This window comes from Aspergillus mulundensis (genome assembly GCF_003369625.1).
Source record: "Aspergillus mulundensis strain DSM 5745 chromosome Unknown scaffold_10, whole genome shotgun sequence".
Lineage (NCBI taxonomy): Eukaryota > Fungi > Ascomycota > Eurotiomycetes > Eurotiales > Aspergillaceae > Aspergillus > Aspergillus mulundensis.
This window is the reverse complement of record NW_020797898.1, coordinates 71,455-83,985: the sequence shown is the minus strand read 5'-3', so window position 1 is coordinate 83,985 and position 12,531 is coordinate 71,455. Positions and strand designations below refer to the sequence as shown.

The 12,531-nt window shown below is 51.6% G+C and overlaps 4 protein-coding genes across 4 annotated transcripts; 1 reads left to right on the top strand and 3 right to left on the bottom strand.

Annotated features, from left to right (window-relative positions):
* Positions 1-91: 91 nt before the first annotated feature.
* Positions 92-3,326, bottom strand: DSM5745_08473 (uncharacterized protein; the record flags this gene model as incomplete). The annotated part of the gene is made up of 5 exons (XM_026750489.1): positions 92-905; positions 1,430-1,507; positions 1,602-2,497; positions 2,547-2,637; positions 2,689-3,326. 5 exons carry the CDS (start codon positions 3,324-3,326, stop codon positions 92-94), a joined length of 2,517 nt encoding a protein of 838 aa, XP_026600502.1.
* Positions 3,327-3,582: 256 nt separating this feature from the next.
* Positions 3,583-4,614, top strand: DSM5745_08472 (aromatic alcohol reductase; the record flags this gene model as incomplete). Its single annotated transcript, XM_026750488.1, has 3 exons — positions 3,583-3,618; positions 3,673-4,083; positions 4,150-4,614. The coding sequence occupies 3 exons, from the start codon at positions 3,583-3,585 to the stop codon at positions 4,612-4,614; spliced, it is 912 nt and encodes a 303-aa protein (XP_026600501.1).
* Positions 4,615-4,916: 302 nt separating this feature from the next.
* On the bottom strand, positions 4,917-5,926 carry gprI (putative cAMP receptor (Car4); the record flags this gene model as incomplete). Its single annotated transcript, XM_026750487.1, has 2 exons — positions 4,917-5,757; positions 5,808-5,926. 2 exons carry the CDS (start codon positions 5,924-5,926, stop codon positions 4,917-4,919), a joined length of 960 nt encoding a protein of 319 aa, XP_026600500.1.
* A 4,489-nt stretch (positions 5,927-10,415) lies between these two features.
* On the bottom strand, positions 10,416-11,951 carry DSM5745_08470 (putative salicylate hydroxylase; the record flags this gene model as incomplete). Its single annotated transcript, XM_026750486.1, has 6 exons — positions 10,416-10,759; positions 10,808-10,917; positions 10,962-11,040; positions 11,092-11,153; positions 11,201-11,814; positions 11,871-11,951. The coding sequence occupies 6 exons, from the start codon at positions 11,949-11,951 to the stop codon at positions 10,416-10,418; spliced, it is 1,290 nt and encodes a 429-aa protein (XP_026600499.1).
* Between the last annotated feature and the right edge of the window lie 580 nt (positions 11,952-12,531).

The following is a 12,531-nucleotide window of genomic DNA, read 5'->3' as shown; positions in this document are numbered from 1 at the left end:
TTGCCCCAAAAAAGAACACGAGCGCGTCAACTCCAGAGCCCTGGATGTAAACAAGTTCCCCTTTGTGACTCTGACAGGAAATTCAAAGTTTTCAAGGTAAAGGATAAGCTGAAGACAGCCCCAACACGCAGAAAGCCAACTCGACATCCTTCCACCGCAACAGCTCCTCCTTCCGCGCGGTCTCAAGCGCCCAGTAGACCAGAGGACCGCTACGAACGCCCTTGTCCAGCTTCGCCATAATCGCCGCAAACTTCACATAGTGCTCGGCCTTTAGCACGCCAACCTCAACCACTTCGTGCAGCTTGCACCGCTTCTCCCGGTTCTTGGTAGGGTGAGACTCGTGGGTTGGTGAGGAGTTTTCTTCTGGGGTTATGCTTCGTCCGGTCCCGTACCACCACTGGCACGCTTTGCTTTTCTTGCCTTGTAGGATCACCGTGTGCCCGCCGTACACTCGGTCTTTCATCTTGAACTCTGCGGTTGGGAGGCCGATGTACAGCGTGTAGTCTTCGGGTTCGTTGCAGGGGAGCTTTTCGAGGAGACGGGTGTACCACTTGGGGGTTTCGGTTTCTGCCAGCTTCTTTTCATCATTGGTATTTTTGACGGGCTTCTTTTCATCCTTGGGCTTCTCGACGGGTTTCCTCTGTTGTTCAAAAAGCAGGGGGGTTGTGGAGGAATGAGGTGAGTCCTTGGACTCGGTGGCGGTTGGTTTCTTGTTGTAAGGCGACATGGTGGATGACTTGATGGATGGTTCAAGGAGGGTAATCAAGGTGAGGATTGAGAATTGGAGGTTCGCTGGGAAAAGACACTGAGTTGGTATTGTGGAGGGAAGTTCGAGGTACTTATGATGACTTTGGAGAAGTGTCGGAGTAATGGCTTTATCAAGTGCCTCAAAGAGTGAAAGGGCACTGTCGATGAAAGGGATACAATTATTCACCATGTAATATTCACCGGGTTTGTAAATGGTGAAAGAAGAATCCTGTCCATAGCCTCCTAGAGTTCAATATCGAACAAGACCAGCATTATTGCTCCTGAACTCTGTTATTCAGAGTAGACCTTCAGAGGCATTCTACAATTCCACTGTTCTGAAGACCCAATTAATGTTTGTAAATAGGGGTCATTCCCTTTACAGGACGACATTGGCTAGTACTGTCAGCGGCTGTATGTGCCGCGGGCCTAAGCTGACTTTTGCCCATATAGAACCAGAGCCATTCGAGATGCCCTATTCACCCTCGAATCACAAGCATAAGAGATGACTTGGGCGCGGTTGCTTGTACAGAAATTAGGATGTTAACCGTGAGCCCATATCGGAAACTTGGCGATGTCTTCCCATCATGCACCATGAGGACAATGATATTGCGAGGCTGTCGGAACGATAAAGGGTTAATTCTGAGAGTGGTTATGGTACCGTTGGGTGAAGAAGGCCACTGACAGTCCAGAGGTCTGGTGGGCATCGCTCCTGCCCATGGAGGTCAACTGGTAAGCCGCAGCGTTTCTGCGTCTAGAAAGTCTATAAAATCGCACATACACACTGACAACAGCTGACCCAACGTCGTGCCTCGAGGTGGGGATCCTGATATTGTGTACTGTCACTCCCTACTCACGATATTTGCTTCCGCCGTTCCACCAGCTGAAGCCACAGCTCTTCAATCTCCCTCCATCGGTAATCCCGCCGTACAAATTTGGACCCCTGCCAATGCGAATAAACCCTGTTTGCCAGTTCCCATGCTTCATTGTCACAGTTGCCAGTACTATCCGCATGGGCACGAAGATGTCGAAGCAGATGTACGAGCGCATCCCATTCGATGTACACCTGGAACAGCCAGAGCCACTGCGCATCCTTATGCGACCGGAGTTCTTCAGCGTCTTTTAGAATCCCCATCCAGGCCTGCTGTCTTTGCACTCGTTCCTTCCGTGAAAGAGTCTCCTTCGCACTCGTCTGTTCAAGCACCGTCAGCTTGAGCTTGTCGAGAATAAGTCTGATGGACCTGGCGATGACCCTATCAAGCGGTATGCCCTCGTCACAATGAACCAGGTACTGCTTCTGGATCCGACTCTGGAAACACTCGATTGCCTGAGCCTTTTGTTCTGATGACAGAGCTGTGTATTCATTCTCCCTTGCGAACTTCGCCGAGAACACCATCTGTCGCGCGAAATAACTCCCTTCGAAACGGACCAGGCTAAATAACATCTCCGTTCGGCCTTCTTTAGCGCCTTGAAGGCGAGTCATAGCCGGATGGAGATTCGCGTCTGCGATGTTTGATGGCAGGCGTGTGTTCACAGCTGACTCCATGATACATGGTTCTGAGCCCCTCTCCTCGGCGACCCGGGTGTCAAGCGTGAAGATCTGCCACCATAGTCGACGACGAATTTCACAATCAAAGGGCGTGAACCCCTGTGCCTCTGGATCCTGATTTAGACCCATCTTCAGCGCCATGCCGGTGGCAAGGCCGGTGAGTGAGTAGACGTCGGGACCGTCTGGGTCGTTTCGAGCGGTGATCTGTAAGTCTGGTCAGGAACGTTCAATTACCATGAGGCAGGATACATACGAGGTAGAGCGCCAGACTTTGTAAAACTATCATGTCGGTCGAGTGTAGAAGGTCGAGGCGCGATAGGAGGTTCTCGATGACCGTTCGATATCTGGACGAGTTAGCATTCAACAGCCTGTACTGCTCTTGAAGGACGTTCTACCGCTTCAGTAAAGCCGCTCTGCCTTCATCCAACTCCTCCTTGCAGACAGACGGCGTGATAGCAGCAACGGCCGCGTAGTAAATCGCGAAAAGCAGGCATTCCAATGCTGGTTCTACCTTGTCACGACCTCGGATCGTTTGTGTGATAAGTTTCTGCACACTCGGAACATGGAAGAGTTTCAGCACAGGGTCCACGACGTCGAGGTATATCTGCCACAGCACCGCCATCGTCTGCGGTGGTGGGCGGTATACATTCAGGTTTATCGGGCCCCGGGCCTTGACCAGCGTCATCGGCCCCGTTCGGCCTGCCGAAGGGTGGGACGATGTGATGCCAGCATGAGTCTGGGGGGACACTTGGCTTTGCGTTGATGGCGTCGATGCTGGCCCATGTTCCGTCGAGTCTGACTGCACAGGTTCCCCAAGTTCAGCGAGGCGCTTCTCCAGAGCCAGCACCTTTGATTTCAGGGCCGTAAAGTCACGAGCATAGGGTTCATCATCAATATCCCGCCGAGACGCCGGATATTTGCAATTGATGCGAACTTTGACACAATACGCGCATGGGTGCGAGCGATCGCATTTGATTTTTCTCCGTCGGCATTCAAGGCAGGAGCGGCCGGGTGTAATCAAACGACGAGGCATGTTTTGATAGAAAATCAACGTAATCAGCGATTTGTAAAGGGGGATGGGAGACGGAGAGAGCGGAGGCTGAAGGATTTGGGGTCAATGAGCGAGAAGGACCCGGGCACTGTGATTGGCTGCAGCGGAGAATGCGGAGGGGGCCGAGGGACATTATTCAGATCGGATTCCTAAGCAATCTCGCAGGACTTGTATATAAAAGGGTTATTCTCATGCTGAAGTCCAAGTCATACACCTGTCCAGTTCAACCAGCTGCAACATGACTTCTCCGTTCAAGAACATCGCTATTGTCGGAGTATGTCTTTAGGCACCCTATCACTATGGTACTCCTATACTAACACCCACACAGGCCAGTGGCTCCATCGGCCAAATCCTCCTCGCAGCCCTTGTGGAAGCCAGCGACTTCAACATCACCGTCCTAACCCGCATCTCCAGCACCGCTACCTTCCCACCAGGCGTAACCATCCGCAAATCCGACTTCTCCGCCGTGGACCTCCGCGAAGCCCTAACCGGTCAAGATGCCGTGGTTTCAGCAGTTGGTGCCACTGCTTTCGCCGACCAGAAGACCATCATTGATGCTGCTATCGACGCTGGAGTGTCGAGGTTCATCCCGTCCGAGTTCTCGGCCGATAGTCAGAACGATGCTGTTCTGGCCTTGCTTCCACTGTTTGCGCAGAAGAGGGAGGTCATTGAGTACCTGAAGGCGAAGGAGAAGGAGATTACCTGGACGGGTATTGCGTCTTCGGGCTTGTTTGACTGGGTATTCGCTACCTTTACTATCAACCTATCAATTTTCAAAGAGAAACACTGACAGTGTCGATTATAGGGCATTGCGAATGGCTTCCTGGGCTACGACATCGCAACCCGCACCGCAACGATCTGGGACTCGGGTGACAAGAAGTTCACATTTACGAACGAGAAGCAGCTTGGACGGGCCCTTGTTTCCTTGCTAAGACAGCCCGAACCGACGGCCAATCAATACCTCTACATCTCGTCGGTTGAAGCTACGCAGAATGAGATTCTGGCGGCACTAGAGAACGCAACGGCGTCGAAGTGGAATGTTCAGCGGACCACGACCAGTGTGGAAGTTGGAGATGCCACGGCCAAGTTACAGACCGGCGACTTCAGTGGCGCGCTTACCCTTGTTCGCGCTACGGTTTATGGTGATATCCCCGGTCTTGGGAGCAATTACGCACAGGATAGGGCTCTGGCGAATGATTTGTTGGGTCTGCGGGCGGAGAGTGTCGAGGAGACTATCCAGAGGGTTGTTCTTGCGTTTGAGGAGCATTGACTATCCGGTGTTAAATGTGTGGTTGGAAGGTGACTTACCTATCATACTTGTCAATATCATGATAGAGGGATGCATGAATTTGCCGCTCGAAATTTTACCTCAACAGATGTCTTGCTCTGAAAGGTCCATGGCATTATATTTTAGTCTGAAGAACATACGGTCGGACTGAAGCCAGCACTTATATATTGGTGGTGTGCTTTGTTATCTCCTTATGCCTTATTTCCACCAAAGCTAGGGAGTCCTACAGGCTGATATATACCGAAAATACCCCTGCCCGAGCGAGCAGTTTGTCCAATGCGAACTCATCTCCTGCTCTTCGACTGCATCGTCAAAAATATAACCCCATTCCAAAAGCCCCGTAACGACCCCAGTCCGGCAACAGCAAGCATAAGGCCGTACGGCTCCTGCCCCGGATGCCGGAACGCGTAGATGCGGTCGATGGTCGGCGTGACCCATGTCGCCAGGAGCGCAACGAAGAAGAGGATCGGCATGGGGAGGAACTTGCGTAGGGAGACCGCGGAGTGCTGGCGGATTAGTGGGGCTGGACGCTTGTTAGCTACATAAGGCGGAACTAGACAGATAGTGGAGTTTATACCGTCAGGCGTTTTTGTGTTATTTAGGATTGCACCGATGATGCTGTCGTTGCTTGGTAGGGCTGCTGAGGATAAGACGAGGCAGTCGTCTCGAGTTAACAGCCACTCGTGCCTGAGTCTGAAGAGCTCGCGGACGATGATGATGTAGAGCGCAAATATCATCGCTATTAGCAACCTGGGCAGGATATTAGCCCATTGTCTTTTCCTGTCGTGCGGCATTGTACCATATCGGTGCGTAATAGAGTATGATCTGGTAGAGCACCCATTCTGGAGATACGGAGCACCAAATCTAGGTAGGCTGCTTGTTACTTCGCCCATTAGGGCATCCTTCTGAGCAGCGGTACTCACTGTGACGCTCCCATACAACGGCCCCCTTGTATCATTCCGGACGAAGAGAAAGACGAAAGCAGGTATAAATGTGATTGTCGTGATAGCTGCCAGATATCTCTTCTCCAGTCTGCGCAAAGCCTCGGGCTCATATTGCCAGAAGACCACCAGGAACACGTCCCATGTCATAGCGAGTTTCCAGAGCACGTCTGCCACGGGAAATCTGCAACGTCATCAGCGTCTTTATCGTTGGTCAGACGTTGAGCTACATACATCTGCAACGAGAACGCCTGGAACCGGCACAGTCCTGACTCATTCCCCGCTTCCGGGCCGCTGGCTGATATCATCGTCGCGACGAAGTCGAAGATATTGTAGAGGGCGCTGAGCAGCATGATGCGATGCGTTGGGCTGCGGAAGGTCGGCGAGTAGCAGAACGTCGCGATGATGGTTGTCACGCCCAGTACCGACAAGGCTGAAGCTATTCGACCAGCCATGGATATCTCGTGGAGCTCGTGGTTGGATAGCTGCATTGTGGGCGTGCGTTCTGGGACGGGTCTAGTAGTCGCTGAGAGGGTATTGCGATTGAACTGTCATATTTCTAGGGTTGAAACTGGTTGAAGATAGGGGCTGATGGTCGCGGTGAAAACATTTCTCCTTGGACGATGAGTTCATGATGGTGCCGTGGATGAAGAAAAGCAAAGGGTGGGGGATATAACAACGCATTGTGCCATCTGGAGCACCATTACGCCATCTGCCACCACGGCAACATCTTCAGGAACCGCCACAGCTTCGGTTCTGCTTTTTCTATCTCCTTCGGGCATATCTTCCTTCTCGGTTTCCATTACGGAAGAGTAAGTAGCGCTCACCCACGTGTTACCTTCAAGTCCAGTTGGGCAGAGACATGATGCACATGATGTCGTGCACCGCATCGTGTGCCCAAGCTTGTTTCCCTGTCGTGCTCCTGTGTAACAGGACGATACGGTTCAATGTGGCGACAGATAGCATGCTATGCGATTCGACGGCAGATATAAACCGCAAGATCGGCAGCCCGACCCTTTGAGGAATGAAAATCGAGCAAAGGCCCATCAAATATCCAAGCGGCAGCCGCGGATGGACTGCTCCTCGATCCCGGCAATGAGGCCGCCGCGATCTTGGGGCGCTGTTCGTATCGGACCTGGTGGGGGTAGCACAACGATCAGGCCGGTGCTTTATATGCAGGGGTTGGATCGCATATCAGATCTTGATGCCCAACACTTTCAGCCTCAGAGAAGCAGGATTTCAATACTGCTTTGGAATGCAGGTGGCGTATACCCGCCAGATTCTACCGTACTCGGGCTATCACCGCACCGCATTGCTAACTCGGCGCAGTCATCAGGGGCCTCCTCGCTTGTGCAGTCTTCTCCAGCGAGATGGTCTAGGCATGACATCAGACTGAAGGATAAAAGAAAAGCAGATGTGTCGAGTTGGGACAGGATGAGACGCATTTGCTGCCCCACGTGCTCTTGATGGTTCCTGGTAGTTGGCCTGGGTAGGACACGTTTTGAGCTTGGATGGATAAGGAGCATTAACCCATGGTAGCTCTCATGACATGAAGGGGTAGTTTCATTGTCCTCCTTTTAGGTCCTGCCTCAATCCAGAGAAAGAGGTAAGGCAGCCATTACATGACCCAATGGTCCTTGTCGTCTATAAAGAAAATAAATCTACTCCAAATACCCCATTGAAAGTGTCCCGTTGCAGAGTTGTTTTTACAAGCTATTAATCTAACCAAATCATCGTCAGCTGGAGCTTCGCATCTTCAACCTCGCCAATATAAAGACACACCGGTACCTTAGCATTCCTATGGATATCCCTAGCTTTAGTTCTTCTACTGGACATAGCAACCCTGGTATGTGCTATAGAGCATAACGTGAGTACATCCTCTTTATTTATGAAGATAGCCTGGAAAGGTAGCAGCTAACAGACCATCTTACCGACCAGGCCATACCACACCCCCATACATCAACATATGGAAAGAACCTAACTGCAAAAGCAAAACAGCCCGGCTTTAGCTTGATCAAATGTCCTACAGCTCCAAGATGCCGAGTAGCTAGAAGCTATGAAATGACCTCTTGCCGTTTGAGCAGCTGGATCTCTCACTAGTCCTGCCCTTGTTTACGGAAATACGAGGGGTCCTGAGAAATCTCGGAGAGGTCACACTTGCGAGACATTCAGGGCGGCGTATTTAGTCCGGGCGTTGGCAGGGGGAGGACTCCATTGTGTGCTACGACTAAGAGTTTGTTCACGGGTGTAAGGATTTGGCTGTCTAAGGAATGATTGGGTTGTGCTGGTAGCCTCGTTCCTACAGCATGTGCTCCTTTGCAGATGATTTATGGGTTGGTATAAGAAGTAATAAAATTGGACGTAGGATAGCCCAATCAAGACAAGAGATATTTCCGGGGAGCGATCTTCGGGTCGATTCCAAAGATAGATTGTCCATCCAGTCTCCTTTGAACCAAATATAGATACGCCAAAGAAATTGTTCTTCTTGCTGCACAAAGGAATTCCACATGTTTCATTCATTTTCCAAGCCCAACACTCTCTTTGTCGTCCAGCTTTAGCTCGACTTATTTTAGGCCTTACGACAAGGGCCGGTATAGATGGGTCCTTGTTGCAGGGATACATATGCACCCTCCCATGCGGCAGCTTTTCCTCTCAACAAAAAAACCCTTGTACTCAGCATCCTTGCAACGATGTTTCATGATAGCTGTTCCTCCATTTTGCTACTGCTATGCCTAGCAGGTCAACTGGTAGCCCGCCCATTGGGTGATCCTATCGTGAGTATACCACACCTCATGGAGTATAGAAAGCAACTTAGGCTAATCAAGCAATACATGAATGCAGTGGGCACACTCAACCCAATTCATCACCCTATACACAAACGACCAATGCACCGGGCAGGGCCACCGCTCCAAACTTCCGGATGACACCAATTCCGCAGCCCAAGTTGCTTCCTCCATCCCTTGGCGGAGCTTTACCCTATCGCAGCCATTGCTCCCGACGCAGCAGCTCGACTTCTCAGTTAACGCGGCGCTTCGGGATAAAGGCGACTGGGCGGAAAGCCATCTCTCTGCGGACCGTTGCAAGGATTTTGTCTTGGGCGTTGTTAGTCCGCATGGCGGGACCGGGTCAGTGGGCTGTATCAGGCCTGGGACTTTTTCGTGTTATAGGGTTTGGAATAATCCGGGGCTTCCGCTTACGAAAGGGGAAATGGATGCTGTCAAGCTGGTGTCGACGGACGGGGTGGATTAGGTGTTTGGGGTTGTTGGTATGCTTGGTTGGATGGTAGGCATGCTGTTCGAGGTGGAGGATCAGATCGATGGGTCAAAGCTCTTGCGCTTTGTTTGTGCGTGGTTAGGCTTTGTTACATCAGTTCCTAGAATAGCATGTTCGCTTTGTCCACATAAGGAGGTGGATTCAATCAATAAATGGTGTCTTTGTTGCATGTCTTTCACATATCTTACTACATCTCATGCCCTATTATGCCAGGCCCGGGCGTAGCCAGGTACTAAGGATTCATTGGAATCATGAACAAAAATATTTCGTGAATCGATATTTTATATTCTATCCTCCTCCATCAATTAAAGCGCAAAGGCACAATTAAATAACCTGACCACGTTCACTGTAGATTCCAAACCACCCGCAACCATCAACATAAATGCAGAATCACCCCGACCTGAGTATTGGAATGCCCTCCCCAGCAGTCAGTTCTACTGTGCTGGATTTAATGTTGCCCCGGAACAGCTTGATATCTCAGTCAGTCTGGCTCTATACCACTCTATTGTGAAGGAGCACATGAACGGAACGTACCCATTGGCCTAACAAGGCCCATGACTTGGACTAGCCCGGAAATGCAATTAAGAAACAGGCTATCATGGTATCATGGTCTGGGGCAATCGTACCCCGTCACATAACAATGCACTCCATTGGTTTGAGCTCTTCCCAGTGGCTTAGCACGAATATCAGGATTGGCGGCCTATCTGCCTTTTTGATCCGAGTTGAAAGCAGTCTGTTGCAGGTGCCTTTGTCTACGACACGCAGTGTGATACTAGCAGATCACGCTAGATTTGTGTCTCATGATTCATCTTGTCCTTTGTTTGTATATCCCATGATATGTTCAAACCCTGAACAAGCTCTCTCATATTATTCGTGGCTGACATACAAACACGCCATATACCCATGCCATCCCATCAGCTGTGCGAACCCCATTTCTACCCCTTTTCCACATACGCTCTGCAACGATGTCCCAATTCACACGAGGCTGGGCCTCGCTATTGCTACTGCTACTCGCTGTCTTAAGCCCTCTGGCATCCAGTTCCCCCGCGCCTGGTGCTGTTCCCAATCCAGGTGTAAGCCTCCAGTTCCTTATCCCTCCACATCCAACCATAGAGCACCATTCTAACAAGTCCAACCATGCCAGGACCCCATAACCCTAACCCTCTACCACGACAAAAACTGCAAATTCCCACGCGGGAAGATCCCCCTCTCCGGCGCAAACTACGACACCAACAAGATCGCTCCTGCGCTGGGCATGACATTTAGTCTCTCGCGCGCCCTGGCGCCGCAGGAACAGCTTGACTTCTCGTCGACCGACGCGATTAATTACTGGCAGGTCAATGAGGAGTATAAGGCGACGAGCTGCTATCTCTTCCAGTATCGGTTTACGGCGGACGACGGGATTAAGGCGGGGGAGTGTGTGCAGCGGAATTATTTTACTTGTGTGAGGCTGTGGAATAATGTGGGGATTGAGGTTGATTGATAGTTTGTTAGAGTAGTATGATTTGACTTGGTGTAGAGTTCAGGAAATAGATGAACTAACTAGATAGTTAACCCAGAGTAATATCTTTAATTCTTCACACCATCCAAATACTCCCGTAAATGGCGCCGACTGTCCTCAAGCACATCATATCCGAAATTATGATCCCGGAACTCCTTCATCGAAGACGGCACCTCCACGCCCGGCGGCATATACTGCTTTGCCCGCTCGCGCACCTCAAAGACCCGGTCCTGTCCTGCGTCCGAGAGGACCTGCATCGCTGAGACGCGTCGGAGGCGCACCTGTTCGAAGATTGCCAGACGGGCGCGGATCTCGTCGAGTGAAGGGTTATCTGCGATGTCGGTGAATATCTCGCCGAGTGCGGCGCCGTCTTCGATTGCTTGGGCGCCGCCTTGGCCTTGGTCTGTGGATGCTGCTGGTTAGGTGTATGTTTGAGCGCTGGGGAGGTCGATTCACTCACGGGGTAGCATGGGATGGGCTGCGTCGCCGATGAGGACCAGCCGACCTTTGCTTAGGGTTTTGATAGGCTCGCGGTAGAGGAGGGGCCAGCGTTTGATGTTAGTGGCTTTTCTGATTATTGTTAGTGATGTACTTGGGCTGGACTGTTCCACTACCTGATAATCTTGATTATGTTAGGGTGGAAGTCGGAGTATTGCGATATCACATCCTCCACCGAGGCTGACCGGTCCCAGTCTAACGCATCGTATGGTATTAGCATGGTTCGGAAATGCAGAGGTAACCAACCTTCTCGCTCATCATCAGTCCGCCGATCCTGATGCACAGCAACGAAGTTCTGGAGCGTATTACTGTGGATGGTCAGCCTGCTAGCCACCCGGTACGTATTGGAACCTACTCAGCACACGGATACCACACAATCCGCCTCATATCCTCGTCGGTAGCAAGGAACCTGGTCATGCCGTCCCTCACGCTGAGGGCATCTTCAAGCAAAGGCGCGATCTCAGGATCCCCCGTCAGCTCATTGCTAGGCGTCAGCCACCGGAAAACAGCCCAGCCCGTGGCAATCGAGGAGAGGGAATGGCCAAGGACATGGCGGACGGCGTCTCCGTGAACCCCATCCGCTCCCACGATCAGATCAGCATGGTGAGTGGACCCGTCGCCCAGCGTGATGTATCCGTTTTCCACGTCGTAGTCGACGACCTCTGCGCGCAGGGTGAGCTCGACCGGCTTCCCTGGCTTTTCAGTGCCGGTCGCTACTCTGCGTAGTTCGTTGTGCAGATCGACCCGGTGGGCTAGCAGCCAGGGGCCTCCGTATATGGGCGTAAAGTCGGGATAGGTTACCGAGGACTCGACGTCGAGGGTGCGACCAGATGCTTTCATGTGGTTGCGCGCGCTGACCATGCCCGAGCGTTCGAAGTCGAATCCCCACTGTGAAAGAATTTGTGAGGCGTTGGGGCAGACGTTGATGGCGGCCCCGACTTCGCTGAGGAGACTGGATCGTTCGAATATCTGGTTATACAATATGGTTAGTCGGTGCTTGCTTGGAGGGGGTCTTGAGGTCGAACTTGGACATCGTGGCCCTTACGACGCAGGGCGATTCCCGCCGTAAGTCCGCCAATTCCGGCTCCGACGATAATGACCTTCATGTCTATGCTGTCGAGAAGATAGGCTATAGAGTTGAATGTTGAGATGACTCCTGTTCTAGCTGGTCACTTCCTTTGCAACGCCGAGTGGTCGTCGGGCTGAAGGCATTGGGCTCAAGTTACACGGGATTGGGGCAGCTGAAGTAGAGAAACCAGGGGCTCCTTGCTTCTGAATCACCCCATCCCTTGCTTCGGACTCGTCCCTTATCCCTGTGGCTGGGCCATTCGTTCTGGGCGAGTAAGATGTCGAGCACCTGGTAGATAATCCTATCTAGTTGCCGGTAAGCCAAGCGGAACATCACCACAAATTCCGAGCTTGAAAGTAATCCGAGTATTTATAATGACCTCCATGGAATTGCTCTTTCCATAACAATAATGTATATGGTCCACTACTAAGGCGAATGACGCATATCCCTTGGATTTGTAATCACCCCGCACCGCAGGCTGCTTATAGCCAGCATCAATTGCCGACCTCAACCATCTCAAGTTCATCAAATCAGATACCTAACAACATGCCTCACGCCATTGCGAAAGTCGGGGATCAGGTCATCGCGGAGACAGACACATGGGAGACGGTGGAGGG